The sequence below is a fragment of the Globicephala melas genome, chromosome 1 (genome assembly GCF_963455315.2).
Source record: "Globicephala melas chromosome 1, mGloMel1.2, whole genome shotgun sequence".
Classification (NCBI taxonomy): Eukaryota; Metazoa; Chordata; class Mammalia; order Artiodactyla; family Delphinidae; genus Globicephala; species Globicephala melas.
The window spans coordinates 92,515,651-92,543,636 of NC_083314.1; the positions used below are offsets into that span (position 1 = coordinate 92,515,651).

General features: G+C 40.3%; 1 protein-coding gene across 4 annotated transcripts; it reads left to right on the top strand.

The window, feature by feature from the left end:
• Positions 1-1,122: 1,122 nt before the first annotated feature.
• CLCC1 (chloride channel CLIC like 1) lies at positions 1,123-27,966 on the top strand. Of its 4 annotated transcripts, none has more exons than XM_030868889.3 (11): positions 1,123-1,237; positions 12,318-12,458; positions 12,860-12,961; positions 15,138-15,245; positions 17,838-18,059; positions 18,324-18,464; positions 20,169-20,262; positions 21,521-21,618; positions 21,901-22,047; positions 23,661-24,002; positions 25,461-27,966. In XM_030868889.3, exons 2-11 carry the CDS (start codon positions 12,330-12,332, stop codon positions 25,674-25,676), a joined length of 1,599 nt encoding a protein of 532 aa, XP_030724749.1. In that variant the 5' UTR covers positions 1,123-1,237; positions 12,318-12,329; the 3' UTR covers positions 25,677-27,966. The 4 variants fall into 4 exon arrangements, with proteins under 4 accessions (XP_030724749.1, XP_030724752.1, XP_060157721.1 ...); XM_030868890.3 differs by having other exon boundaries at positions 1,153-1,281; XM_030868892.3 differs by lacking the exon at positions 15,138-15,245.
• Positions 27,967-27,986: the final 20 nt, after the last annotated feature.

A 27,986-nucleotide genomic window follows, 5' to 3' on the forward strand; every position in this document is an offset into this window, starting at 1 on the left:
AATATTATTCAGCCTTTAAAAAGGAAGGAAATTTTGATATATGTTACAACATGGATGATCCTTGAGGATATTATGTTAAGTGAAATAAGCCAATCACAAAAAGACAAATATTGTATGATTCCACTTGTATGAGGTACCCTAGAGCAGTCAGAGTTATAGAGATACGAAGTTATAGAGTATCTTTGGTGATTGCAGGTGGCTGGGGAGGAAATGAACTGTTTAAGGTGTACAGAGTTTCAGTTTTGCAGGATGAAAAGATTCATGGAGATGGATGGTGGTGATGGTTGCACAAGTATGAATGTACTTAATGACACATCTGTACACTTAAAAATGGTTAAGATGGTAAATTTTATGTCAGGTGTATTTTTTAAAAAAATATTTATTTATTTTGGTTGCTCTGGGTCTTAGTTGTGGCATGCGGGATCTTTTAGCTATGGCCTGCGGACTTTCTTAGTTGCAGCATGCTGACTCTCAGTTGCAGCACGCATGCGGATCTAGTTCCCCGACCAGAGATCCAATCTGGCCCCCCTGCATTGGGAGCACGGAGTCTTACCCACTGGACCACCAGGGAAGTCCCTGTCCAGTGTATTTTAATTTAAAAAAATTGTGATAAGCAACACGCACACTCAAGTGTACTATATGATATACCAAATTTTAACTCACTTTTAAACTTGCTGCCAATAACTTCTGCGTACACCTCTCATTTCTTCCAAGTGTGTAAAACTCATTATTTCCTCTTTGGAGAACTTTACTGAGCTTGCAAGGCCAGTAAGGGATAAAATGAAAAGAAAACTTACTATTTCCAACTACCACATAGCGTGCACTCCCCCACCCCTCCCCAGTACCCAATACTTTAGAACTAGTTTGTCATTCATTATGCCCCATTTAAAAAATTATACTCAAAATAGATTCCCGGGTTTTACTGCAAATGTTACACATTCGAGAACTTATAAAATAAATCGATACTAAGAAAATACGCTTCGTATCCGTTTTATATATTTGGCTTCCATGTAAGCCTTCCCTTGCAGAGTTCGGCTGACGAGCGTAAAAAAAAACTCTTGCCTAAAACAAGCCGACGGGGGCCGGCCCCGCCCCCTCGGCAGGCCAATCAGCTGCGCACCCGGGAAGGACGTACAGCTGCAGGCCGAGCGAGTCGATGAGGCCGAGCGAAAGGTAGGACCCCGCTGAAGTGCTCGGCGGCTCGAGGGGCGGCTCGCCATCTTCTCCAGCCTCTCGGGTAGGTGTTTGTCTTCCCGGAGCGGTAAGCTGGCGACCAGAGACGTGAGTCCGCCCGGTCGGGTGTGTTTGTGCGGCAGGCGAGGCTGCGGTTCGGCCTGGGCGGGTCCCGCGGGCGGCGACGCAGGGGAGGCCGGGACCTCTGTGCTGGCGGGGGCCGAGCTCGCCCGGGCCTGCTGGGGACTTAGGAAAGGGGCGCAGACCGGGATGAGCGAGAAACCTGCCCCCCTTATCTCCCCGGCCCGTTGGCGGTCTTAACTCTGGGTGCCACGCGGTTGCTCTTACTTTACGCCATTCATAGAGCGGCCTAGGGAAAAGGGGCAAGAAGGGCAAAGCGAGACGCGAGCGAACGTTGACTTTTGTTGGCTTCAGTTATCTCTGAAAACTTTAGGTACAATCTGAACAAATACCGTCAGCAGAATGGCTCGGATTTGTTTGTAGTTGTTTTCAAAAACTCCAAATTAATTTGAATGTTAATAGAGATGCATATTTATGAGTGGGTGGTGAAAAACAATGACGATTTTCACTATGATGGTGGTTATGAAGGTGTGGTCCCCAGACTAGCTTATCACCATTACTGGCATCATCATCGTAGTCATCGAGGAACCTTTAGAAATGCATATTTTCAAGTTTGAGAACCACGGTTCCAGGAAACTGCACAACGCACACGAACTAAATTGCAAGACCCTGACTTTTATGCCAGGCTACTTCTAGGTTAATACAGAAGTTGACTCTAATACCCAAGTTAGCTTTGTCTTACTCATTTCACGTGTAAATTCATTGAAATCAGGTGTGTCTCCTTTGTGCCGATTTCCACTCAGTGGCTGGCAGTCTCCTTGGAGATCTCTGTCTTTGTTGGTAGCTGTACAGTCTAGTAACTCCTGTTAAAGTCCACTCTCCGTATTTTCTGCTTTGTGGAGGTGGGGATCCCGCAGTTCCTCCTCTCCATCTTCTCAGAAGATGCCACTAGCATCTTGTCCTGGAGAGGCAGTTTTAGGTAGAGCCAGTCTGGGTTTGACCACCTAATAGCTGAGTGGTCTTGGGCAAGTTACTTGTTTTTCTAATCTATAAAATGAAGATAATAATAGTACTACTTCTAAGAGTTCTTGTGAGGATTAAATGAATGAATGCACGTAACCGGTTTTCGCACATAGTAATCAAATACTAGTTACTATTATTATATAATAATTTTTACATTATTAGTGTCAAAGACACATAGATGAAAAAATTTTTAAAAAATAGAACTAAGGGAGAGAGACTATTACTGACAAATGGTAGAATAACACGTGCCACCACTGAATTACACCAACATAGGATGGTTACTTTTCCTTAATATTTTGCTACTCAGAGTGTGGTCTGTGGGCCAGTGTCTCTGCCATCACTAGGAGCTTGTTAGAAATGCAGAATCTCAGGCCCACCTCAGATTTACTCAATCAGAATCTGTTTCTTAACAAGATCTCCACCAGGTTTAGATGTGGCTTTGTTTGGAGGAAGTGTGAGATTATCTGAAGGATTTCTCAAGGAGAAATCAGTGACCACAGGGATTTGGCAGGAGGCCCTGACTTTGCAGCTGATTTCACTATTCTGCATCACCTCCTGGTCTTCCATCATTTCTGCATTGCTAAACCCTGTCCCTGGATCTGCTGATCATTATTGGAGAAAATAGCCTAGTTGCCAATAGCATGACTTTGTGGGGGTCATAGTCAAAACTCAGCTGCTTGACAGGCGTTTTGATTCATCTCCCTTTGTGGAATGCTCCCTTTAGTGCTGTTTTTCCACATCTCCATTCTCCATCCCAGCCTCTGCGTGCACAGGGACACTCTGGGCTTTCCAATGGACTTTTTCAGTATCCTGTTGATACAAACAGTAATGTGAACTTTGAGCTTCTCTTCTTTTTGCTTTAGAACCTTTATTTCCATCCTTCCTCATTCATTTCTATTGATGAAGTCATGTAAAACTTTGTTGCCTATGAAAAGCCTTAACTGTAGCCTTGATATTAGACACTGCCATCTTTTCCTAGTCTCTGCTCAGTTCAGACACTCCCCTTGTCACCTATTTAGTTCTTTTTTTTTTTGGCCGCGCCATGCGGCTTACAGGATCTTAGTTCCGGACCAGGGATTGAACCCGGGCCCACACAGTGAAAAAGTGCGGAGTCCTAACCACTGGACCGCCAGAGAATTCCTTAATTCTTTTTTTTTTGTTTTCATTGAAGTAGAGTTGATTTACAATGTTGTGTTAATTTCTGCTGTACAGCAGAGTGATTCAGTTATACATATATATACACATTCTTCTTTTAAATTCTTTACCATCATGGTTTATCATAGGATACTGAATACAGTTCTCTGTGCTATAGAGTAGTACCTTGGTGTTTATCCAGTCCGTGTATAATAACTTACATCTGCTAACCCCACCATCCCACTCCATCCCTCCCCCAACCCACTCCCCCTTGGCAACCACAAGTCTGTTCTCTATTCACCTTCTTAGTTCTTAACTGCTTAGAATTAGGCTTCTCCCTGTCATTCTGTGAAAGTCAGTTCACAGATGACCAGCTAATTAACCAATCCAATGGCTTTTTTCAAACTTTATTTTTCTCATTTTCTCTGAAGTATTTAATATAGTTGACTAATACCTCCTTCAAATTAAGCCCCTCTTGCATAAAACACTGCATGTTTTTAGCTTGCCTTCTATTACTCTCATTAGTCTTTACTCTCCTTTTGTATTTGGGTCTTCTCAAGGCTTTATTCCTTAGCTTAACTCTTTTTTTTTCCCCAGTAAAGTAATACAGTTATCCAGTATTTCTAAGCATCTCTGGAGCGTGACAGGGATTTTAGGATGCCTTTCCCATCATTATTGTTATCTAGTATTTTGGCTTTACATTTTTAAACATAGAAAGTTAGGTTTTTTAAAAAAACTATCAGTTGTTTACTAAATTTATCAATATGCTTGATCAGTTCCTATGCTCATTGTTGTTTCTTTTATTCACACCTTTCCTCATTGAGGTTAAACTTCTTTAACATATCAAGAGTCTGTGGGTTGTAGACTTTATTAGTTTTTTTTATGTCTAAAGAAATTTGTATTAGTTTGCTAGGGCTACCTTGACAAAGTACCACAGACTGGGCAGCTTAGACAGCAGAAATTAATTTTCTCACAGTTCTGGAGGCTGGAAGTCCAAGATCAAGGTGTCAGCAGGGTGGGTTTCTCTGTGACCTCTCTGCAGGTGGCCGTCTTCTCCCTTTGTCTTCACATCATCTTCCCTCTGACCTGTGTCCAAATTTCTGCTTATAAGGACATGAGTAATATTGGATTAGGGCTAATGACCTCATTTTTAACTTAATTACTTATTTAGAGATCCTGCCTTTAAATACAGTATTCTGAAGAGCTGGGGGTTAGCACTTCAACATATGAATTTGGTGGAGGGATGCAGTTTAGACTGTAACAATACTTTTTTAAAATTAATTTTCATTGGAGTATAGTTGCTTTACAATGTTGTGTTAGTTTCTGCTGTACAGCAAAGCGAATCAGTTATGCGTATACATATATCCCCTCTCTTTTAGATTTCCTTCCCGTTTAGGTCACCACCACAGAGCACTGAGTAGAGTTCCCTGTGCTATACAATAGGTTTTTGTTATCTATTTTATACATAGTAGTGTATATATGTCCCGATCTCCCAATTCATCCTACCCCTGTTTCCCCCCTTGGTATCCATAAGTTTGTTCTCTACATCTGTGTCTCTATTTCTGCCTTGCAAATAAGCATAACTATATCTTAATTAGTCTTTCCCATGGGGGGAAAAAAACCTTTTGTAAAATGTGAAATATACATACAGAAAAGTGTGTAAAATACAAATGTTCACCTTAGCAAATTATTAAAAAGCAAGCACCTATGTAACTACCATCCAGGTTAAGGAGTAGAACATTGCCATCGTCTCAGAAGGCCTCCAGTACCTTCTCCCTTGTCTCATTCTTGATCTCAGAGGGAAGGGTTTCAATATTTACCACCAAGTGTGATGCTTGCTGTAGTACTCTGACAAAGTTTTCTTTTATTCTTGGTTTGCTAAGTGTTTTGTTTTAATCATGAATGAATTTAACCTGTTTCTTGATATTGGTTTTGGGGGCCTTCTTTTTTTCTTCATTAATCTTACTATAGGTTTATCAATTTTATTCATCATTTCAAAGAACCAAGTTTTGGTTTTGTTATCTTCTCTATTACATGTTTTCTAATTTATTAATTTTTACTCTTTGTTTTTGAATTGAATCTTTTCTGTGATTCTTTCTCAGGCCTCAGGTACTTTCCTCCTATGTGTGCACTGATCAGTGTGGTGCTGAATATTCAAGGGAGTCTGTTCTCATACCAATTCCTCTGATAACACACTGTGTCCTCCAATTCAGTTCAATTCTGACCCTAACTATCCAGTTACTGCACACCCCACAAGTTAAGGGCAGAGTCCTTTACAAGACTTTCCCCACATCAGATGCATGTCTTGGGGGCCCCCTGTACTTCTGACCAACTGGCTATAGATTGAGGGCTTCCCATTACCCCATCAGATTGGGTAATTCACTAGAACCACTCACTGAAAGTTCTACAGTTAATGGTTTTATTATAAAGGCTATAGATGAAGATCAGCCAAATGAAGAGACACATAGGGCAAAGTCTGTGGGGGAGAACGCAGAGCTTTTGTGTCCTCATGGAGTCCAGGTGTGTCACCATCTCAGCACATCACTCTGTCACCAGCCAGAGAGCTCCTCTGAGCCTCAGTGTCCAGAGTTTTTATCAGTGTTTCAGTCCGTAGGCATGATTGATTCATTGACCACATGATTGAATTCAGTCTCCAGCTGCCCTCTCATCCCCAGAGGTTGGATGGCTGAAAGTTCCAACCCTCTAATCATGTGCTTGGTCTTTTGGATGACCGTTCCCCAACCTGAAGCTATCTAGGAGCCCACCATGAGGCACTTCATTAGCATAACAGACAGTCCTATCACTCAGGGAATTTCAAGGGTTTTTGAAGGAGCTGGGGCCAAGATGGAGTAACAGGGACCCTCTGCAGACCTCTGCAGGTCTGTCTCTATGCAAATTTCCCTCCTGAACTCCAGCTGCCTTGATTTCTCCAGACTCAACTCCATCTCCTCAAGGATCCCAGCTCCTGGGCTCTCCCTGAGTTTCCCCTCTGGGTGCCCATGGTTACTTAAGACAGTAGCCTGGGGCAGTGGAAGGGCTGTCCATGTTTGTTTCCCATATTTCAAGGACCACCATTCTTTCTTGCCTGGTGTCCAGTTTCTTGAAAACCATCTCATTTTTTTTTTTTTTTTTTTTGCTGTATGTGGGCCTCTCACTGTTGTGGCCTCTCCCGTTGCAGAACACAGGCTCCGGACGTGCAGGCTCAGTGGCCATGGCTCACGGGCCCAGCCGCTTGTGAGGATCTTCCCAGACCGGGGCACGAACCCGTGTCCCCTGCATCGGCAGACGGACTCTCAACCACTGTGCCACCAGGGAAGCCCATCTCACATATTTTATGCAGGGTTCTTTCTTGGTTGTTCAGGCAGGAAGGTAAATCTGGTCCCTGTTACTCCATCTTGGCCAGAAGTAGGAGTCCAGGGAGTGCTTTGGAGCAAGGAGTTACTATGTCATCTTAACCCCAAACCTTTACCTGAATTATTCCTTTATTCCTGTCAGGCTCTTGTCCCTAACACTTTGTTAAAAACTGCTGTACCAAATCCAGTGGTCAGTTTGCTGCCCTCTGATCACCTGATCTTTCAGCAGCATTTGATACAGTTATCTGTTCCCTTCTTTCTTCACATGGCTTCTGGAATACCAGCCTCTCCTGGTTTTCTTCCTGCCTTACTAGTACTCACTGACAGTGTCTCGTCAGTTCCCCCTCTTCTTTCTGACCTCCAAGTGTTGGCATGCCCTAGGACTCAGTCTTTTATCTTCTTAATGGATCTTATGGTGATCTTATCCAGTCTGTGGCTTTAAACCTCATCTACATCCTGATGGCTCCCAACTGTGTTTCTGTAGCCCCACTCCTCTCCTTAGCTCCATACTGTGTATTAGACATCTCCACTTTGATATTAGTAGGCATCTGAAATGTACGGTGTCTAAAACAGAGCTCTTGGTATGTCAGAACTTGGTATCTGCTCACCTGAGTGTCCCTCAGTCTTTCCCATTCTTCCAGTTGCCGTGGTCACAAACCTTGATGTCATCCTGAATCTTTTCTTGTCCTTACTTCTTACGTCCAATTTACCGGCAATTTCTGCAGTGTATTTCTGGATTAGTTAGGGTAGCACAAGATGGTGTTAAAAAAACAAACCCCCAAATCTCAGGGCTTACCATAAAAGAAATGTATTTTTGTTCACATGAAAGTCAAAAAACATGTTCCCACGTAGTAGGTGGCCTTGCATGTGGTCATTTAGGGTCCCAACTCCTTTAGTTTGGCTGCCCTCCTCTAGGGCTCAGTGCCTTCCCCATTCCCTGATGGTCGAGGGGGCCAGCTGATGGAGGGTCACGTGTGGGAGGCTTTCATGGATGTGTTGCATATCCTTGCACTGCTTTTGTGCTGGCTAGGACTTAATTGTCACATACTTAACTGGAGGATGGGCTGGGATGTGTAGTTACCATGTGTCCAGAAGGAAGAAGATGGAATGTGCTTGGTGACCTGTTAGCTGGTCTTCGCCACATGTGGTAATGTCTACCTCAAATTTTAAAAATCTTATCATTTATCATCGCATTTGTTGCTGTCTTAGTTCATGCCACCTTCATCTCTCAACTGGACTACTGCAAATCCTCCTTTCTAGTCTCTTGCTTTTGCTCTTCTCTTCCAGCCTCCACATAGTAGCCCCAGTCATTGTAGAATGTAACCCAGATTCTATCTCGTCTGTACTCAAACTCCAGTGGAGACACAGATGTAGAGAACAAACGTATGGACACCAGGGGGGAAAGTGGCGGGGGGCTGGTGGGGTGGTGTGATGAATTGTGAGATTGGGATTGACATGTGTACACTGATGGGTATAAAATGGATAACTAATAAGAACCTGCTGTATAAAAAAATGAAATAAAATTCAAAAATTCAAAAAAAAAAACCCTCTCTAGTGGGTGGCTTCCTATTACACTTAGAGTAAAAACCACACTCATTGCTGTGGCCTATTCCCATTCTCCCCTCCAACTCATTCCCAGGACCCAGTTGTTCTGGCCTTCTTGCCCGTTCTTTGAATGCTTCAAACATAATCCCTGCTTGGACCTTTATGCTTGCTATGCCCTCTCTCTGGGTTTTCTTTTCCTAAATCTTCCTAAGGTTAGCTTATCATTTTTCTGTTTAAATGTTGTGGTTATCTACCACTGTGTAACAAACCACCCCAAAGTTTAGGGGCTTTCAACAACCATTTTATCATCTCTCATGAGTCCGTGGCTTGTGGGGCTTGACTGAGCTCAGCTGGGTAGTTATTTTTTTCCACATGATGTTGGCAGGATCACCAAGTCAGTTACCAAGGGATTGGACTGGAACCACCTAGAAGGCTCACCCACATGGCTGGTCGTTGATGTTGGCTGCCAACTGGGAGCTCAGTGTGCCCCTGCACGTAGTCTCTCCAGGTGACTTGGCATTCTCAAAGCGTGGTGGCTGAGTTCCAAGAGGGTGTCCCAAAAGCAGGTGTTCCAGAGTGGTAAAGTAGAAGCAGCTGATCCTGGTATAGTTTAGGCCAGGCCCAGAACCAACACAGCATTACTTCTACCACAGTATTTTGGCTGGTCACACGGCCAGCCCAGATTTAGGAGGAAAGGAAACAAACTCCATCTCTCAGTGCGGGAAATGATAGAGAATTTGAGGCCATGTTTCTTCTCCTCAGAGGCCTTCTCTAAAATACCCAGCATTACCTAATCCATCTACACCATTGCCTTGTTTTATTTTCCTTATATGACTTATCACTATCTGAATTTTTTTTTTTTTTGCCAATCCATTGTCATCCCCCACTAGAGTGTAAGTTTCTTAAAGAAGACCTGGCTGGTCTAGTTTCCTGGTAGCCCTGTCACTTACGACAGTGCCCAGTATCCAGCAGGTATTTTGTAAACGTTGAACAAGAGAGTGCTGAACGTTCTCCCAAAACCTTATTCTCGTTCTGAAAATGATAGCACCATTTTTGTTGTTGGTAGGCCTTAAAATCTTGGAGTCCTGTCTGCCATCGTTCTCTTTCTTTCCTTCTACGTGCATTCAGTTGCTGAGGTCTATAGAATTAATCTTTTAAACATGTCCGATGGGTTCTTTCTGTTCTCATCCACATCACTCTTTCAGACCAACATCCTTTTTCTACTCAAGCCTCCTTGTTGAACTCTCTGAGTGTACATTTAATGCTAGTTTCATCTTCCCAAAATGTAGTTCCCATCACCCTTGAAAGCTATTGTTAGCCCGTGAAGTTAGTCATAAGCGTTTTTACTTTTGCAAAGTCATCTCAGCCACCTCTCCACCTCTGTGTTCCGCCATGTCCATTCTCGTGTTTCCAGTCTCTGAGGAGTACATTTTCCTCTCTGTCTCTGCCTCCCTCATCTCATACTCTTAGAATGTTGCCCATACTTCAAAGTCCATTTCCCATGCCCATTCCTCCATGAAATCTTCCCAGTTTCTCCCAGTCAGATGTGCTTCTTCATCCTGTGAGCCCCTAAAACACTTTGAATCCCTGCTGAGGCTTTGATCATTTGCATTTGCGGCTTAACAAACATTTGCTGAATGTCTTTCACTTGCTGGCCACTGGGCTGAGTGTTGGGCTTGGAGAGATGGAGGGGGCAAGATGGAGAGGGCATTGGGAAGGTGAATTTAGACTTGAGTAAGATGTTACCTTCCCTGGAAAAGTTCACGTTACAGTGCAGTGGTTTTCTACCTTCATTGTGTGATGGAACCCGGTGGGGAGCTTTAAAAATCCCAATGCTTGGGTCCCTCACCTAGAGATTCTGATTCAGTTGGGTTGGGATGTGGCCAGAAGATTGGAGGATTAAGAAGCTTCCCAGGTGATTCTAATGCACGGCCAAGACTGAGAGCCGCGGTGCTAAGGGATGAGACTGCCCAGTAAGTGGTTAATTTCAGTGTGTGATACTCTAGAAGAAGAAACAGAGCACACCAGGAACACAAAAGAGTGTTTAGTTTAGCCTGGAGTTACTTTTATTCCTGCAGCTAGAGTGTAAGCCATTTATGGGCAGGGCCCAGGGCATTCTCCTCTTAGAAATCCCCCACCTGATCCGTATTCAGAGTAAGGTATAAGAGAGGCTGTCTGACAGAACATTCTGCAGTGGTGGAAGGATTCTGTATCTGCGCTGTCCAGTTTGGTAGCCACTAGCCGTATGTGACAACTGAGCACTTGAAATGCAGCTAGTGAGAATGAGGAACTGACTTTCAATGTAACTTAATCTTAATTAATTTAAATTTCAGTAGCCACATGTGGCTAATGACTACTGTGTTGGACACTTGAATAGAGGAGATACTGTGTTTTGAGATACGATTTGAGGGTGTTTATGCAGAGGCTTAGATGAAGCAAGCTGTTTTCTCTGTTTGAGAGTTCAGTCACATCATTTGAATCTTAATTTTGCACCTTTTAAATTTCCCATTTTTTAAAAAAAATGGGAGATGGGGAGGGTTTGGTTCAAATACCTGTTTTCTTTAAAACAGTTTTACTGAGAAATGATTCACATACTATACAATTCACCCATTTAAATTGTACAATTCAGCAGTTTTTAGTATATTCACAGATATGTACAACCATTACCACAGTTAATTTTAGATCGTTTTTCATCACTATCTAAAACTTTTCATCAGAGTTTTTCATCAAAAACTGTGTACCGGGGACTTCCCTGGTGGCAGAGTGGTTAAGAATCCGCCTGCCAATGCACGGGACGTGGGTTCGAGCCCTGGTCTGAGAAGATCCCACATGCCGTGGAGCAGCTAAGCGCGTGCGCCACAATTACTGAGCCTGTGCCCTAGAGCCCGCGAGCCACAACTGCTGAGCCTGCGTGCCACAGCTACTAAAGCCCGCACGCCTAGAGCCCGTGCTCCACAACAAGAGAAGCCACCACAATGAGAAGGCCGCATACCACGATGAAGAGTAGCCCCCTGCTCGCCAAAACTTGAGAAAGCCCGCACGCAGCAACGAAGATCCAATGCAGCCAAAAGTAAAATAAATAAATTAAATAAATAAAATTGAAAAAAAAACCCAAAAAAGTCTGTACCGACTCACAGACATAGAGAACAGACTTGTGGTTGCCAAGGGGTGGGGCAGGGATGGATTAGGAGTTTGGGGTTAGCAGACACAAACTATTATATATAGAACGGATAAATAACAAGGTCCTACTGTATAGCACAGGGAACTATATTCAATATCCTGTGATAAACCATAATGGAAAAGAATATGAAAAGGAATGTATACATATGTATAACTGAATCACTTTGCTGTATGGCAGAAACTAACACAACATTGTAAATCAACTATACTTCAATCAGAAAAAAACCCTGTACCATTTAACTACCACCCCTCTGTCCCTTATTATATCCTCAAACTTATATACCTACCAATCTGCATAGATTTGCCTATTCTGGACATTTTGTATCAATGGAATCATATAATATATGGTTTTTGGTGACTGGTTTTTTTCACATGGCATGATGTTTTCAAGATTCATCCATGTTGTAGCATGTATCAATACTTCATTCCTTTTTATGGCCTAATAATATTCCACTGTATGGTACTCATTCATCAGTTTAGGGACATTTGGGTTGTTTCTCCTTTTTGGCTATTGTGAATAATGCAACTATAAATGTTTGTGTACGAGTTTTTATGTTGACGTATATTTTCATTTCTCTTGGAGATATACCTAGAAGTGGAATTGCTGAATCACTTAGAAAATCTTATGTATACTTTTTGTCTCAGTGAGAATAGAATATGTGTGCATGTGTGTATGTGTTTTTATGCGAATACCACTTAACTGAATATTTTTAATTCAGTTATTATTAAGAAAGCATTATCTTAACACTAGAAGGAAGTGGATTGTTTTTATTAAAACAGTTTCCTTCAAAAGTAATCATACTTCACTATATCTATTAATTTTTGTAGCCTTCATGCAGGATGCTGTGTTCTGTGCTCTTTTGTGAATGTCTGTGGCTGATAACTGCTTATGCTCATGATGATGACTGGATTGACCCCACAGACATGCTTAACTATGATGCTGCTTCAGGAACAATGAGAAAATCTCAGGTATTTAAAAAATGCATGTGTGTATAACACCTTATCAGTCCTGTGATGGAAATAGTCTACTTTTGTTATTGTTTTTCACAGAGCTATGAGAATCCTATATCAATGATTAGCAATCATGCAGAATGTCTTCTTGCCTCCTAGTCTAAGATGATTTCAACCTCATCTGTTTATTTCTGTTTCAAATTTGAATGTAAAGCCCGTCGAGAAGCAAACTAATTTGATTTTAGTTCTTAGCTAGTGTATAAATTTGAGGCTCTTACTTTTTTGGTGGTTTAATACAGTTGAGGAATATAATGAGCAAAGCCATAAAATGATGAAGTAAAAATTTTAGTCTCATTAACTGTAGGTTATTTTTACAACTGAACTATGAAGAAAGAAAATCTCTCTCTCCTTTGCTTTAGGTGAAGTATGGTATATCAGAGAAAGAAGAGGTCAGTCCTGACTTATCACATGCTGATGAATTGTCAGAATGTTACAGCAGACTTGATTCTTTAACTTATAAGGTTAGGTTTTTTTATTCATGATTTTTGTATTATTTATAGTATGTTAAATTGCTCTCTGTTTTCCTGTCGTTGCTAACATTATTTGTGTTTCTATCTAAACTACAATTGACATATATATGGGTTATTTTTCTTTAGTTACTCTGGCCTTTGATTTTTAAAATAGTACTTCTATTTTGCTGTAATAACATCTCATTATGCAGTAATTATTTCTTTACCAGACTGAAAATTTCTTGGGACAAGGAATGGGACAAGGTGATGCTCTATCACCTGTTGCAATGCTGGGCTGTAGTAACAACAAATATAGCAAACGAAGAAATGGCTCTACTGCTAGTTTCTAAGCATAAGAGTTGCTCTTATAAATATAAGGGATTATTATAATTTAGTGTGTGGTAGCTATTCATTTATTCAGTCCTTTATGTGGCTGAAGTAGAGTTTATGAGAGAGGAAGTAAGTCAAGATTGCTGGCGAGTTTGAACACAGGTTATGCTGCGGGAACCCACCTCAGTTGGTTGTGAGGCAGGGTGCTGGTGGCAGTGTGGAGGGGGCTGGGATGGGGGGGATGGCAGAGGTCCAGCGACACTGGAGGCTCACACTGAGGCAGTGACGGGGTGAAGAGAAGAGGAAAGCGTGCAACTTTTCCGTGGTAGAATAAGCAAGTTGTGATGGTTGAGGGAGGAGGGGAAAAGGATAGGGAAGGCTAGTGTGAATGAGGGAGGTTTCCAGCTTGAGAGATTGGGAGGGCTTTTTAATTGAGATCCAGATATATCTGAATTCGAGATCTATAAGCAGCTGCTTGTGGTTCTTACCAAATGTGAATGTTTTCTCACCCGAGTGCTAGCAAAGAAATGCTTGGATAAAATTTGCTTCAGTCTTAACTGCATTTTGTGGTGTAGTGAATTAATTTGGCTGGATGTTAGGAAATGGAGAAATGCCTTTTTACTGAAATTTTTCATTCCATTGTTTGTGACTTTGGTTCAAACGTTGTAACAACATGATTGGTAAAATGGAGTCTTTAGTCTTTGTTTTTAAAAAATCGTTTCTCTTAAAAGATTGTTTCTCTTAAAAAGAAACTAAAAATTCTTAGGGTTTGTTAACCTTGCCTGAAAGCAGAGGAGACTGCCCTGTGACTTCTTGAGTGTCTTTCTGTCCTGAGTCTGTGTGTGCTGCTCTGTATGTTCATCATCTGAAGCCCACTTCAGTGCTCCATGCAACTTGTGGTCCACACTCAAGTAAAAAGTACTTTTTCACAGGTTCTAAATGTCTGTAAGATGTGCACTACCCTCCCTCAGAGACTAGGCCACGGTGGTGTTTGTAGAGCTAATTTCAGAGGAAGTCTGTTCTAATGAAGGACTCTGTGCAGAGGGGGTGCCATGTGTAGGACACTCTGGAGAAGCCATGGTTCCTGACATATGGTAGGGGGTGATCGATAGTTGGCAGGAAAAATTAATAAAAGGCCAAAAGTAATATGCACATTCAAGAAAATCTTTGCTGTGTCCTTCATTTTCCGGCTTCATGCTATCCCCGTTTCTCTTTGTCCTCTCTTTCTGGGTTATTTTTCCCCCGCTTTTTCCTTTCATTCCTTTCTTTGTTAAACCATTACTTTGGAATTAGGAAGAGGCAGATTGGTCCAGATGTTCTGCTTGTCCACATCTCTGCTTCCTTGTTTCATGATCTTCAGGTTTTTTTTTTTTTTTGTGGTACGCGGGCCTCTCACTGTTGTGGTCTCTCCTGCCGCGGAACACAGGCTCCGGACGCGCAGGCCAAGCGGCCATGGCTCACAGGCCCAGCGGCCATGGCTCACGGGCCCAGCCGCTCCGCGGCATGTGGGATCCTCCCAGGCCGGGGCACGAACCCGTGTCCCCTGTATCGGCAGGCGGACTCCCAACCACTGCGCCACCAGGGAAGCCCATGATCTTCAGTTTTAAAATTGCTGAAAGTCAGCAAGAAAACTGCCAGTCAGGGTACAGTGTGGGACATGTGTTCCTTATTTGTTGCCTACTTGCCCTTTGCAAAGAGAACCCACAAGAAGCAGGTGAGATCTACATTTTAATGCGAGCTTGATAAAAAATAACGAGCTCCTTACTTTGATCTCAATGGGGCCACTAGGCTAGAAACTTGACCCTTATTACATTAAACTTTGACGCTAACTAATGTTGTATTTATTTTGTGGTTACAGATCGATGAGTGTGAAAAGCAGATGAGAAAAGACTGTGAAAGTCAAAGCAATCCTGTTTTTAGGAGATACTTAAATAAGATTTTAATTGAAACCAGAAAGCTTGGCCTTGTGAGTATTTGGTGCTGTGATACTGATCAGTGTAGTGGATATTTTCATTATTTATTAATTTCACATTATATCAAGCAGTGGCAAAGCATCATTATGCTTCAACAGAGAATACCTGACTCACCCTTTTACCAAAACCTATTCATGCAGGATTGAAGGCAGCTGCCTGCTTTACAGTGGTTTGGTGGAAGGCAAGTGAGCAGTGCAGATCCCTCCTCTTTTTCCTGTAGTTCATGGGGATTTACTTACTCTGTGCACTGCCCTACCACTTAATTGAGTTGGAGGGAGAGGGTTTTTTTTTTTTTTTTTTTAAATTTTGGCTGCAGTGCACAGCATGTGGGATCTTAGTTCCTCAACCAGGGATTGAACACACGCCTCCCTGTATTGGAAGGTGAAGGGGAAGTCCAGAGGGAGATTGTTTTAAATTTGCTATTTGAACTTTACTGAACAGTTAGAAACTTAATAAACTCATGACTTGGTAAGGAAATTCTATCCCAGTCCTTACTTCCTGTTTTCTACCACTTCCACACTTTCTTATTCAGATGATGTAATATTACATATTGAGAAAAAGAAAAGTGTGTTTTAAGTAGTTTTTTCCCCCTAGCTGTTTACTGTGGCAAGGCTGCTTTATAGAAATTACATATCAGGCACATACTGTTCATGATTAATGTTAAGATTCCATTTTTTAGAGTCATTGTTTTCACTTTGAGGAGTCGAAACATCAAGAAAACTTAAAAAAAGGGGGTGTTAGATGAATAGTAATCCCACCTTATTTTGGAGATGTAAAAGCAGATGTACTCACATGTACACCCTTCAGTTTGAGTCTTATAACTGAGTGCAAGGTGGAAAAGAGTCTATTTTATAGATGAGGAAACAGGTAGAGTCAGAAAATACTCAAGATGGAGATGCTCGGAATATTTCGTTCCTGGTTTTTTAGAAATATTAATCAATGGATGCTTTTTTATACTTACTGATGATTTGTGATATTACATGACACTTTGGTTTTTCTCATTTTATATTTACTTTTTAATATAAATATCAGTATTTACTATTAGAAAAGATAATGTTTATAATGATTTTGCTAACCTGAACTCTCAGTAATATAGTTGTGACTGTCATGCATATTTATGGAAACCAGATTTTGCTGCTTTTTGAGATCCTTTTTGTTTTTCTTATTTGTACTACTGCAAATTTTAGGCTATTTGAAAACTGTGTCAGCAAATGGAAAGTCATAAATGGAATCATAAAATAATGATAGTTTATCCTCATTATTTGTGGATTCCATATTTTTGAATATTTCAAATATTAAACTTTATTTGTAACCTCAGAATCAGTACTCCTGCTTTTGTGGTCACTTTCAGATATGCGCGGAGCGACAAAACGTTTGAGTTGCTCAGTGAGCCCATTCTCAGCTGAGGTGAAACAAGGCCATTTTTTGCCTTCTTGTTTTCAGCTCTCATGTTATAAACAAGTACTTTTATGTGGTCTGTTTATTTTTTCGGGCTTTCATTTTTTAATTTTTAAAATTTTGCTGTTTAAAAATCTCCCGGGCTTCCCTGGTGGTGCAGTGGTTGAGAGTCCGCCTGCTGATGCAGGGGACGCGGGTTCGTGCCCCGGTCTGGGAAGATCCCACATGCCGCGGAGCGGCTGGGCCCGTGAGCCATGGCCGCTGAGCCTGCGCGTCGGGAGCCTGTGCTCCGCAACGGGAGAGGCCACAACAGTGAGAGAGGCCCGCGTACTGCAGGAAAAAAAAAAAAAAAAAATCTCCCAAGTGTTATGCTGTCTAGTGTTCCTAAGCACAAGAAGGCTGAGATGTGCCTTAAAGAAAATTCCCTTGTTAGTTAAGCTTAGTTCAGTCATTAGTCATAGTGCTGTTGGCTATGAGCTCAGTGTTAATGGATCCACAGTATATATATTAAGGTGTCTTTATTTATATATATTTTTAATTTCTTTCCTTTTTTTCCTTCAATATTTATTTATTTTGGCTGCGCTGGGTCTTAGTTGTGGCATGCGGGATGGTTTTTTTTTTTTTAGTTGCAGCACACAGGGTTCTTAGTTGCGGCATGCATGTGGGATCTAGTTCCCAGACCAGGGATTGAACCTGGGCCGTCCGCATTGGGAGCGTGGAGTCTTACCCACTGGACCAGCAGGGAAGTCCCTATATTAAGGTGTCTTTAAACAGTAACATAAAAGGGTTATGAATTGATTGGTTGATGAAAATGTGCTTGCAGGAACCTAACCCTGTATTTCCTGTAGGAGCCATGGTTCAGTATTTGCTAACTAGTGTGCAGGGTGACTTTATAGAATGTAAGTACTGCAGATAGCAGGAATCAACTGTAATTTAGTAAAATGTACTGTATGTTACTTGCATAGAGTTTTATAATTTTTGAAGTGTTTTTCACGTTATTATCTTTGGTTTTCATGTTGGCCTGTGAGTCAGACAGGTAGATATTATTCCTCTTATTTTATACCTGTGAAATATTGTGAACTAATTATATATTTAGTTCCAAATTAGCTTTTGTCTTAAAATATTTCATTGAGTAATGATAAAATTCTCCTTTTCTGTTTGTTTTTTTTCTGGCAAATTTAATTCAGCCTGATGAAAACAAAGGTGATATGCATTATGATGCCGAGATTATCCTTAAGAGACAAACCTTGTTAGAAATACAAAAGTTTCTCAGTGGAGAGGATTGGAAGCCAGGAGCCTTGGATGATGCACTAAGTGATATTTTAATTAATTTTAAGTTTCATAATTTTGAAACATGGAAGTGGCGATTTGAAGATTCCTTTGGAGTGGATCCATATAATGTATTCATGGTAAGATGGGATGAGGGGGACATGATTAACATGTTTTTATTTTAACATGTTTTTGTTTTTTAAAACACTTTAAAAACCCCACCATAATTATGTTGAGAACTCATACTAAGTCACTGTTACTGGGTTGACAAACATGCAGCAAAATGGTACAAATGATTTTGCATATTCAAGTCCAGTTCTTTTGTTTTTGCTGACGATCAGTGTTGTTTTTGGGAAGGATGGCTTGGCGGTGACTCTTCTTTCTATTCTGTTTCTGTTTTTGAGATGCTTCTGTGTCTGCTCTGCATCGTGGTGTTAGTAGCTACTGAGCTGTGGACATATGTTCGTTGGTACACCCAGTTGAGACGTGTTTTATTCATCAGTTTTCTCATCAGTTTGGGATGGAATTGGATGTATTTATATAAGGTATTGTATAGATAGAAGGTTTTTAAATTTTCAAACGTTACTTCATAATGAAAGACTGTAATCCATTTAGAGCTAGTATATAATCTTGCCTCAGACGAGGGCAGGAGGCAGTGATTAGAGGTGGTGATGGTGAGGAAATTGGCAGCTGCTCAGGTGTCCCTGGTGTTTTGGGTCCTTGACCAGTTAGTGGGGAAAAATGTGCAGTCCTGATTTTCATAACCCAATTCCTGATGTTGGGTGGCATCTGGACAGCTAAATCAGAATAGAGTTATGTAGACACACTTGAAAAATTCTCATGTAGGTAATTTGGGGTATGTCTTTTTGTTTGCTAGAAGTGATACCAAAATACTGTTTTTTAAAATTAGTTTATTTTCTGAATATAAAAGTGGTATATTTATGGTAGAGAAGATAGGAAAGATAGAAAGATACAGAGAAATTTAATTCTTAAAAATTGTCTAGGGAATTTCCTGGCAGTCCAGTGGTTAGAACTCGGCACTCTCACTGCTGGGGGCCTGGGTTCGATCCCTGGTCAGGGAACTAAGATCCCGCAAGCTGCGTGCAGTGGCGAAAAAATAAAATAAAATTGTCTATAATTTTACCACCTAGAGATAATCACTGTAGATATTTTGAGGTATTTCTTTTTTTTTTTTTTTTAAATTTACCATCTTAACCATTTTTTTAAATTTTATTTATTTATTTATTTTGGGCTGTGTTGGGTCTTCGTTCCTTTGCAAGGGCTTTCTCTAGTTGTGGTGAGCAGGGGCCACTCTTCATCACGGTGCGCGAGCCTCTCACTGTCGCGGCCTCTCTTGTTGCGGAGCACAAGCTCCAGACACGCAGGCTCAGTAGTTGTGGCTCACGGGCCTAGTTGCTCCGCGGCATGTGGGATCTTCCCAGACCAGGGCTCGAACCCATGTCCCCTGCATTGGCAGGCAGATTCTCAACCACTGTGCCACCAGGGACGCCCCGAGGTATTTCTTTATAAACTTTTTCCAAATTTTTAATTCTTTAAAAATCAGGACCACGTTATATATAGAAATTTGAAGAAGCATTATTGTTCCTGTCAAAATAGCATAATCATTTAAGGAAAATTTTAGACCTTTTTAGCAGGGTGAGTCAAGTAGCCAACTATTTTCAGTGAATTCATCTGATTAAATCATTGTGATATTTCCTTAGCTCTAAGTTCTATAGCTTCTAGAACTAAGTATTTACAAATTGGAGGAAATAAGGTAGTTTGGTTGAAAATTGTTCTCTCAATGATTTCCCCCGGGGCTTTTATTTTTAAAAGGCATATTTGTCATTTGTGCTAAAAATCATCCAAAGCAAAACACCATTTTGTCATGAATTGTATAAGAGAATGAGTAGTCGTTTAATATGTATAGCTATCTTTGGGGGCATGATATCAGCTATATTTGAACTAATTTTTAAAACAATCTTTTTAGTAAAAACGTTTTCCTTCCTCCTCATAATTACTTTATAAAGAAGGCAATTGTAGTTAGTTCTTTACCTGTTGCATTAAGACTGTTTTGCCATGAGCTGAAAAGAGCCACTTTTAAAAAATAATATATTTTTTTCTGTGAAAAATTTTTAAATAATCTGGTTTGGGTGAATGGTGAAGACACACTTTGAACTAAGGTTTTTAGGATGTGTAGGCGTAACCTTCATTGTTAGCAGCCTTTCATGGTTCCCTTTGGTGTTGGTCAGCTAGCCTTTGCCCAGCATCAGGCTGAAGTTGCCAAGATGGAGCCATTAAACAATGTGTGTGCTGAGAACATGGATTGGACTGGAAGTCTCTTGGGTAAGGTGTTGGTTCCCTTGGCCTTATTTTGAGTAGAATTTCTGAGAATGAAAAAACATATTAATAATTACAAAGAAATGATAAAATGCCAGAAGGAGGCTTTCTATGACTGAATCTTTAGTATCAGAACAGGCAAGAAGCGTCTTAGGTTTCAGACCAGTGACTTCTGTGTTCATGTAATGTGACAGGAAAGGGATAGAAAGTGTGTATATTGCTGGCTCTTATATTATCTGTCTCCCTGCATTAGACTCACTTTTGTTCATCTAGTCCTTAGCACAGTGCCTAGCACATTCTGGGTCCTCAGCAGAAGTTTATTAGAGAAGTGAATCAATGTATATATGAATTCATTTCCATCTTCGATTTAATCTCCTTATATTGACGTGTGAAATCTTATTGTAGCTTTACTATACTGTTTTTTTTAAAAATTAGGAATTATTTTACTTTTTCTTACAAATTTTATGAACACTCACTAATGTTGACTGCCTTTAGTTATAGGTATCTAACAGTGGGAATGGTTTGATGATCAAAGTCTCTTTATAAATGCAAGTCTCTAATGACTGACCCAGAATAGAATCTCAGCAACAAATCAAGGTGTCCAAAAAATTAATTTTCTTGAAAAGATATGGGAGCCAAACCAGCCCAGCCTTGCTTCCTGGCTTCAGGGGACAACTAAATGCCTCCTGTAGCTCTTGCTAGTACATAATGTACATGAGTCTGATTTAGAAAAAGTGAGAGAACTAATGTTCTACTTTATTTTGTAAAATAAGTAAAGAACTGACATTTTTAATTGAAATTGTTTGGACATAGTTGTAGGTTCACAGGTAGCTGTAAGAAACAGAGATCCTGTGTACCCTTTACCCACTTCCCCCACTGGTAACATCTTGCATACTTACAATAGTGCAGTATCACAACCAGGATATCGACTTTGATACAAGCCACCAATCTTACTCAGATTTCCCCAGTTTTACTTGGATTCCTTTGTGTGTGTAAAGAACTGTTTTTGTTTACCTTTTAGAAATCTTAATAAAATATATTTTACCTGTATAAGAGTTGTATAATTTGAATGGATTTTTAAAATAAACATTTTGGACATAAGATGAAATTTTTAAAAATCACTGTTAGTGGGAGACTGTTTGCAAAACAATTTAAAATTGATTGGGGGTTGTGGGGAGAGGGACAGTTAAAACTAAAATATTGTCTTATTTGGGAATGAAATATGACTTTTTAAAAAAATGACTGTTTTTGTTTCTCTAAATAGAATGGCTTAGAAGTTCATGGACCTATAAGGATGACTCATGCCAAAAATACTATGAGCTCTTATTAGTCAACCCTATTTGGTTGGTCCCACCAACAAAGGTTAGAATATATTTTGTGAAAATTACTTATACAAAGCAAGTAAAAAGTCTCTGTATTTATTAAAAATTGTTAGTGTTTTTTACCATCATTTTGCTAATAATAAACCTTTGTTCTAGAAAAAAATACTTCCATTACACAGTGATTTTCACATGAAAAGTATATGATAACATTTAAATGTATGGAATTTCATAATTTCAGCCTCAGTACAGTTGATTATGGCTTATTCTATATGCCTCAATCCTTTGAGGAAAAAAATTAAGTTGTTTTTATCTTTTGTTGTAGGCACTAGCAGTTACATTCACCAACTTTGTCACGGAGCCATTGAAGCATATTGGAAAAGGAACTGGTGAATTTATTAAAGCACTCATGAAGGAGATCCCAGTGTTACTACAGATTCCAGTGCTGATAATTATGGCATTAGCTGTCCTGGTTAGTATATAGCACTGTTAACAATTAACAGGATTTACAGAAAAAAGGCAATTCTGAAATTATTAGGTTTCTTTTATGTTGTAAATCAGGCTAAGTCATGCTTAATGGTATGAAAAGATGATTTTTAAGTGATAAATGTTTGTTTATACTTACTTGTACATTCCTCTAAGCAAGAAAACGGTTCTCAAGTTTGATTGTAGATGTCAAAGCGGTGATTTAGAATAATACCCTCTTTTAACATTTGTTCTTTAAACTTCATGAATTACTACACATGATATCAGTTATGTCTTCTTTGAGAAAGGGGACCTTATTTCAGTCTGAATTTTTGCCGCACTGAGAACAGAAGAACAGTGGGTTTAACATAGCATCAGAAAGGGATGTAGAAAGAGGTGGGTGTACTAAGAAACAATTTGGGGGATCCAGGAGCAGACATTTATTAAGGAATATTACAGTATTACTTGTCAGTCATCCATGGTCTCTTCAGCTCTTTTTTTGGTTGATTTTCAGCCCTTACCCTAATAAAGCAGTTGTCTCATAAAACAAAATGCAAAGAACTCAGATGTGCCTGGGGAAATTATTAAAGAATTGTCTTCCCTTAAGGATACAAAATTCACTATGATCTATTTACTTAAAAATTATTCTTGTTTTGTTTTTTGGCTTGTGATTAGGATTCATTGGTTTAGGGATATGGTTTTGTTAGGTGACATTAGTTGTATAGTAGTAGTTTAGTCTCTAAGACTGAAATTATAAGCAAAACCCCTTCATCGCTTGTTGCTTCATCTGCTGCCTAAGAAGAGGCCTTTTGCTGCTCTGTCTTCAAAGAGTAGTATCTCCAGTACAGTGGTTTTCAAACTTTTTGTTCTCAGGACCCTTCTGTATTCTTCAGAATTGAACACCACAAAGAGCACTTGTTTGTGGGAGGTTTATTTATTGATATTTACCAGAAATTTTTAAAATACAAGTATACACAAGCACACAGTGCATGAGCCATCAGAGTGAGGCAGTCACTGTAGCCCCACAAGACTCTGCTGTACAAGAGGAGAGTGAAGAAGACTAATGTCTTTGTATTATGAAAACTTTTGACCTCACAGATTCCTGAGAGTCTCAGAGATCCCCTGAGGGGTCCCTGGGCCACACTTTGAGAACTGCTGCCTAGTTTTTCCCTTGGGGTGTGACTCAAAACCTGTTGAATTTTAGCTGTAGCTAAAGCGAGTTTGTAAAAAATAAACCTACAGGAGAATATTTACATAATGGTGTACAACTTTAATTTTCAGCATTTGCCTTATATGATGCGTGTGAATGTAGACAACAGATGAGCAATGATCAGACAATTAATACCTTTTAAATTTCTAGGCTTTAGCCTAACTGCTGTTATAATTCAATAAAAATGTGTCCAGCTGATTGAAATGTCTGCTTAATACTTGGCGATTTCGCAAATTTTATTGGCTACTCTGGCCCTGTATTAATCTAGAGAAAATCCAGTGAAATTAAGATGTTTATGTCTATACATGCCACAAGTTATGAAATTTTGTTGGCACCGTGGAAAGCACCTCAAAATTTCGTTGTAAGTCAGCCATTAAGTACTCAGGAATATGTATTTCTTTTCCTTCTAGAGTTTCTGCTATGGTGCTGGAAAATCAGTTGATATGCTGAGACATGTGGGTGGCCCTGAAAGAGAACCACCCCAGGCACTTCAGCCAGGTGAAAGAAGATGGCAGCAGGAAATTGATTATAGACCCCATGGTGGAGCAGGTGATGCAGATTTCTATTACAGGGGCCAAATTGGCCCCATTGAGCAAGGCCCTAATGACAAAACATGTGAGGGTAGAAGAGATGTTTTGAGAAAGAGAGATGTTGACTTGAGATTTCAGACTGGCAACAAGAGCCTTGAAGTGCTTCCGGCATTTGATTTACCAGACGCAGAGGCGAGAGAGCATCCCAAGGTGGTACCCAGTGTAAGTCAGCAACTGTTTATTTCGCTGTCCCTTCATACTAGGTGTAAGTGCTTCCTATAGTGCTTTTGGTTAAGTGCTTTTACTTTTCATGGTTAATTATATCACCAGTGATAATAATTATTCACTCTCCCCCTTTCTGGTTGAAAGTTAGTCCAGCCTCCTCAGAAGAAATGAGATTTAATTTTTATGTTAAATAGTATTTAACAGTAATTTGTTGGAACAGATGGTAATTCATAATGACATTTCATAGGAAACCAACAAGTGAGCATGACTGAAATTTCTACCTTTGAAGAGATCAGAGAGAAGTCCTCACTGAAGGCCTGGAGCCTTAGGGAGCCAACCCGCAGGAGAGCCCTGAAGCCTTAGGTAGATGAAGAGTGAGCTGGGAAAGGACCAAAAACCTCGCTTTCCCAAATCTTTTATATCGTTGGCTGGCTAGACTATACTTTTTACCTGTGGAATGGTGAGGCCTCTTTTCCACCATTATTGGCCATTTAAAGGGACATTTCCATTTCTGTTTGAGAGAGGACTTTGTATTGTCATTTGCAAAGTTTAGGTTGCAGACGCAAACCTTTGAGAAATAGTAAGAAGCGCAGTAGAATCTAGGAAATTGTAGAATCCCTTCCCATGGAGTTCCTTAAAAGAACATATCTGCCTGCGTCTAGAAAATTAAGATGTTCCTTTCAGCTTTAATAGTTAATGGTTATCTGTCACTCATCTCAAAAATCCTCTAGTGAGTTCCGGGCTCACTTGAAGGGAAAGCCAAAGATATCAAGATGGCCTAGGGCTTCCCACCTCTGTTACCACGCTGCTCTCTCCTCCTGCGCCCCCTCCACCCTCATCCTCCTTCAGCCACAAGGGCCTCCTGCCTATTCCTTGAACTCAAGCCTTTGTACTTGCTGTTCACTATCTAGAATGCTGTTCCCAATATATTCATAAGGTTCATTTCTTCAAGCCTTTGCTCATGTCATCTTTTCAGACCGCCCTAATTTAAACAGCTATCCAACCCTCCCACCCCCAGCATGATACTTTGTTAAGTTATTGCCTGATTCTCTCCCCAGCTTAAATGTAAATTCCAGGGAGGGCAGGGGTTTTTGTCTGTTTGTTGTCTTGTATCCCCAGCACCTCGAACTTAATGTATGCTCAGTAAATATTTGTTGAATGAATTATTCTCCCTAGCAAGAGGAGTTAGCAGTACTGGTCACCAGTCTTCCTGACCCTTCCTTAAGCTGCATCACTAGACCACCTGGCATATCCTGAGTTTCCCATTCCTCCATGTACAGTTCTGTGAGGCTTAATAACATTTATATAATTACAATCCAGCACTGGAACCAGGACTTGAAAGAGTTCAACGTTTGCTATAACAGATTTGTGTGGGAACTTGTTGAACATGTTTATTACGAACTTTCACATTATGTTAATTAAACAATTAAAACACTGTAATTCTCTACTTTGTAGCATAAATCACCTATTTTGGATACAAAGCCCAAAGAAATTGGTGGAATCTCAGGAGAAAGCACACTGACTGAAAGCAGCCAGTCTGCTAAGCCTGTCTCTGGCCAAAAGATACCAGAGTGTGTGGAAGGTTCCCCTGCAGTGGAAAAGGCCCAGCTCAGGACTGACGCCACAGGCGGCCCAGAGGAAGGCAGCACGTCCAGCCCAGCACTGCAGTGAGGGTGTGTGGAAGGGATCCAGACTGCAGCCCATGTGGCTAGAGGAACACAGACATGGACCACAGCTCTGAGGTCATCTTTGAGTTTTGTAAAGTATACTCCTCACAGCTATTACTTCTTCTCTACAAATATTCTGTTATTTACTACACAGGTGCCAACTTAAACATCAGTATTTTTACTCATAATCAGAATTAACAAGCACACATGTATCTCTGTTTAATTTCATCTTTCTTTGATATTAAGATGCATCCTATAAAGTTTTGAAGTGTTAATTCTGGAACAGGATCTCATAGATGACATATGGCAAGCATTAATGATTTTGAATAATCAAAGAGGCCAGTCTGAATTAGGGGACATTGAAAAAGAAGTTCTGTTGTTTACAGGCATATATAGGAACCAACTCACCAAAGTGTGTGTTGCCTCGTCGAAGTCCTGTGATACCTACTTTAGTTAACAGAATTATTTGTTGTGCACTGGACTCAGAATATTTCACGTGGTAGGTACTCAAAACCAACATTTAAGGAAAGTCACTGTAGTCATGCTTACCCTCTTCATTCACTTCAGCATTTTAGTGCAGCCACGGAGTCTGCATCACCAGTGTCAGTCTGCCTCGTGTAGGCTGCCTGCAGATCAGCCTTCATCTCTCAACTCTTACCGCTATTACTGGGCCTGCTTCCTTATCACCCCCTTTACTTTATCCTTAGCTAAGACAGAACTGAAGAGTGTCAGGGGAATTTAGATTACATAGCTTGTTAAGTCAGTAATCTCAGTTTTACATCCTTTGAGAATGGCTTTATTTCCCCAGCAGATGAAGTACACAGGCTTTATAAGACCTGTTTTCCTTGCTACTCAGAATCCCAGCAGTTGTGATTGTTAGATATTACTATATCTTATTTATATTACAGTAAACCATATTGTCCAAGCCATATGAAGTTCTAATTTTTAGAGATCTATACAAAGAGAGGAATAAATACCACAATAAGGAAAACAGAGTAGGATGGTTTTTTTTAACCCTAGACAGGTGATATAATCAACATTTCAAATTAGTTATTCTGATTTTTAAACTATTCATTTTAAACTTTCTAAAAAAGGAATTTATAAATTTTGCACAAGATCTAACTAGGAAGCACATGTATTACACATATTCGGGTATCCTTTATCTTAACCTTCACACTACAATTTATATTCAGCTGCTTACTAAAAATGATAGCAGTCAGGAATGGTCTTAAAATTTTCATGCAGGCATTTCTTTCAGAAAAAAAGATGTATTTAAAGCATTTGCTTTTTTTTTTTTTTTTTTTTTTGCAGTACGCGGGCCTCTCATTGCTGTGGCCTCTCCCGTCGCGGAGCACAGGCTCCGGACTCGCAGTCTCAGTGGCCATGGCTCACGGGCCCAGCCGCTCTGTGGCATGTGGGATCTTCCCGGACCGGGGCACGAACCCGTGTCCCCTGCATCGGCAGGCGGACTCTCAACTACTGCGCCACCAGGGAAGCCCAGCATTTGCTTTTTGATATGTTTTTTTACGTGAAATGCAGAAATACCTCCTTTTTGGCTCCCAGAAGCATCACTTAGATGCCTGTAACGATTTAATTTTATGTGTTAATATTGTTTCCTAGCTTCGTACTGCAAACAGTATTTCATCAGAAAGGTAATTTTCTCCAAGAAATGCAAAAGGATTTTATATAAAACTTTATAACATAGTAGGCATGTAGGGATGCCAGCAGTTTGGGATAGATTTGTGAACATTGATGAATATAGTCATCTGGGGGCTAGGCCTGTTCACACTGATTGTATGCTCTGAAGGTGCTAATTATCCTCTGAGCTGTGAAATGAATGCCTCAGTTTATAGACTGTAACTGTGAGAGTACAGTTAATGTTGTTTTGCACTTCTGACTGCTTTTTATCTATCCAAAAATGAATCTTTAAAAGAAAATTTAAGAGAAAGTTCACCTTTGTATTCTTTCATTACAGATAACCATTTGGGGGTGAAATCTACTTTGACAGCAGGGCAGCAAGGTACTGCTGTTGAAAGGTGACAGCAATTCAGGGAAGACTTATTAAAGCAAATTGAATATATCAAGGCCAGTTTATAACTAGAAGAAACAGCCTTGTTTATTGTCTAGCCAATATTTATCATTAAAATCAAGGATGATAGTAACGAGCTTTTAGGAAAATCAGAGTGGGGCAGATAGCTTTTCAAAAGCAGTTTTTAAGTGGAATGGATAACGCTGAATGTTTACAGGGTCTGAGAACTACCATATACACAAAATAAACACTTATTTTTACATTATTGTGGTTTGGTATGCTGTC